The 1,836-nt window shown below is 49.0% G+C and overlaps 1 protein-coding gene across 8 annotated transcripts in view; it reads right to left on the reverse strand.

Annotated features, from left to right (window-relative positions):
• The window catches only part of Med15 (mediator complex subunit 15), a 72,427-nt gene that overhangs the window by 12,122 nt on the left and 58,469 nt on the right, over positions 1-1,836 (reverse strand). For 4 of the 8 annotated variants that reach the window (XM_029544399.1, XM_029544398.1, XM_021209278.2 and 1 more), the window contains one exon: positions 211-330. The exons of the other annotated variants lie outside the window; for them this stretch is intronic. In XM_029544399.1, coding sequence (XP_029400259.1) covers positions 211-330 — 120 coding nt within the window. The remainder of the gene's footprint in view (positions 1-210; positions 331-1,836) is intronic. 8 annotated transcript variants of the gene reach the window in all.

Genomic DNA, 1,836 nt, shown 5'->3' on the forward strand with positions numbered 1-1,836 from the left:
GAGAGAGAGAGAGAGAGAGAGAGAGAGAGAGAGAGAGAGAGAGAGAGAAACACCAGCAAGGCCTGGCCTCAAATTAAGTTAACATTTCTTTACTGCTTTGAAAGCCACCCTGAAGAAAGTCACTGACAATGAAAAGTATGTTTCATGGGGGTGCTCAGAGGAACCCCAAGCTTTTGGGCTGAGCCCATATGAAGCCCGATCTGTAAATACCTGTGTTGTGGGCTGTCCGCCCAAAGAGATGGAGCTTGACGGGCCAGCAGACATGGTGGAGGTGGGCGGGAACCGGGCTCTTACGTGCATCCCGCCTTGGGCCAAGGCTTCAGCAATCATCTTTGAGGATAGAGGGACAACAGACAAGGTAATTGCAACAAGAACTGCAGTGCATGGCAGGTGAGGGTGTTTGCAGCCTCATGGAGTAATCCAGAGGTGAGGCCCCATCAAATGACCCAGATGTGTAGGGGGAGGGGGTGCTCCAGGATGTGCTCGAGCATTCTACACATCCAGACTCAGGAAAGCACCAGAAGTCTAGAGACACCAAGAAAGTAAGCCAGATCTTTCTATTCTACTAGTCAGCATCCTGTGGTGGTTGTCCTGGACATACATTTGAACTGTAGACAGAACAGACCCTATGGCCTGTGTCGTATCAGAGCCAGACTGCTAAGGTGGCAGTTTGAGGAGACCAAGTTCTTGGGATAAACTGGAAGAGAGGACAAGTCAGCCAGGCTTACAAAGAACAAAGTCAAGTAAGTGTCACTGAAGCAGCAGCCTGCTAATAAGCACTGAATTCTCTTAAGAGTGCACCCAGAAAGAACCCAAGGCACATTGACCTGTCTGGCCTCCTGGGGTGCTGCTTCTGAAGTATGGAGGAATGTGGATGGGTGGGTGGCAGGATGGGTGGCAGCAGAGGCTGGGATTCTCCCAAGCAGCTTGTTGCTAATGAGGGCGGGCTCCGCACAGGGACATAAAACACCTACAGAATCAGGAGCTTCAAGGCCAGCAGAGACCTTTCCCTTGGTTAACTTGTTTCTTGAGTCATGCGACAGCCAAGGGTCGTCACTGTTATGGCTTTGAAGATGGCTACCCTCTCTATGTCCTGAGGTGGCGGATGGAGTCCAATCTGACTCCTGGAAAGCAAGGGCTACATGCCCTCAGAATGTTACAAACAAGAACAAAATGACATGGCCTGGTACAGAACTTATGCACTAAAACAAAACAAAAACTTAATAGCAGATGTGAGAGGGTCACTTCAGTGCTGAAGTTAAGAGATAAGTAACATGGTAAGATCCCAGTTCAAAAACAAAACCTTTGAGACCTGGGAGTCTATGAATTAGGCTATCAGTGTGGGGCCTTACTGCAGATTCAATCTGTGCAGCAAAGTATGCTAGAGAGAGGGCTCCCCAACGGGATATAAAGACTATGGCATCATACAGAGGTGCATGCAGCGAGTGCCCACAAGACTCCAAAGAGAACATCCTAAGAGCCAAGAAAGGGGCAACTTTCACCATTTCTGCAGCCAGACAAACCAACCTCTTGGTTCTGGTGGTGGCTATCAAACCAGGGTGCTGTCTCAAACAGCCTATTCCCCAACAGGGGCCTGATGTTTGAGGGCCCTCTATCTACTCTGGGGGAGGGGATAAAAGATAATTTATTAGGGTTCTTGGTATAACTGGGGGTCTCTTAGGGAGGTCCATTCACAGCCAGTGGCTGCCATGCCAACTTGTCTCCAGGAACAAGAAAAACCATAAGGAAGGAATCATTATGGTTTTGGTTTTGGTTTTTGGTTTTTGGTTTTTTGAGACAGGGTTTCTCTGTACAGCCCTGGCTGTCCTGGAACTC

The sequence above is a fragment of the Mus pahari genome, chromosome 12, assembly GCF_900095145.1.
Source record: "Mus pahari chromosome 12, PAHARI_EIJ_v1.1, whole genome shotgun sequence".
In the NCBI taxonomy this organism is placed as follows: domain Eukaryota; kingdom Metazoa; phylum Chordata; class Mammalia; order Rodentia; family Muridae; genus Mus; species Mus pahari.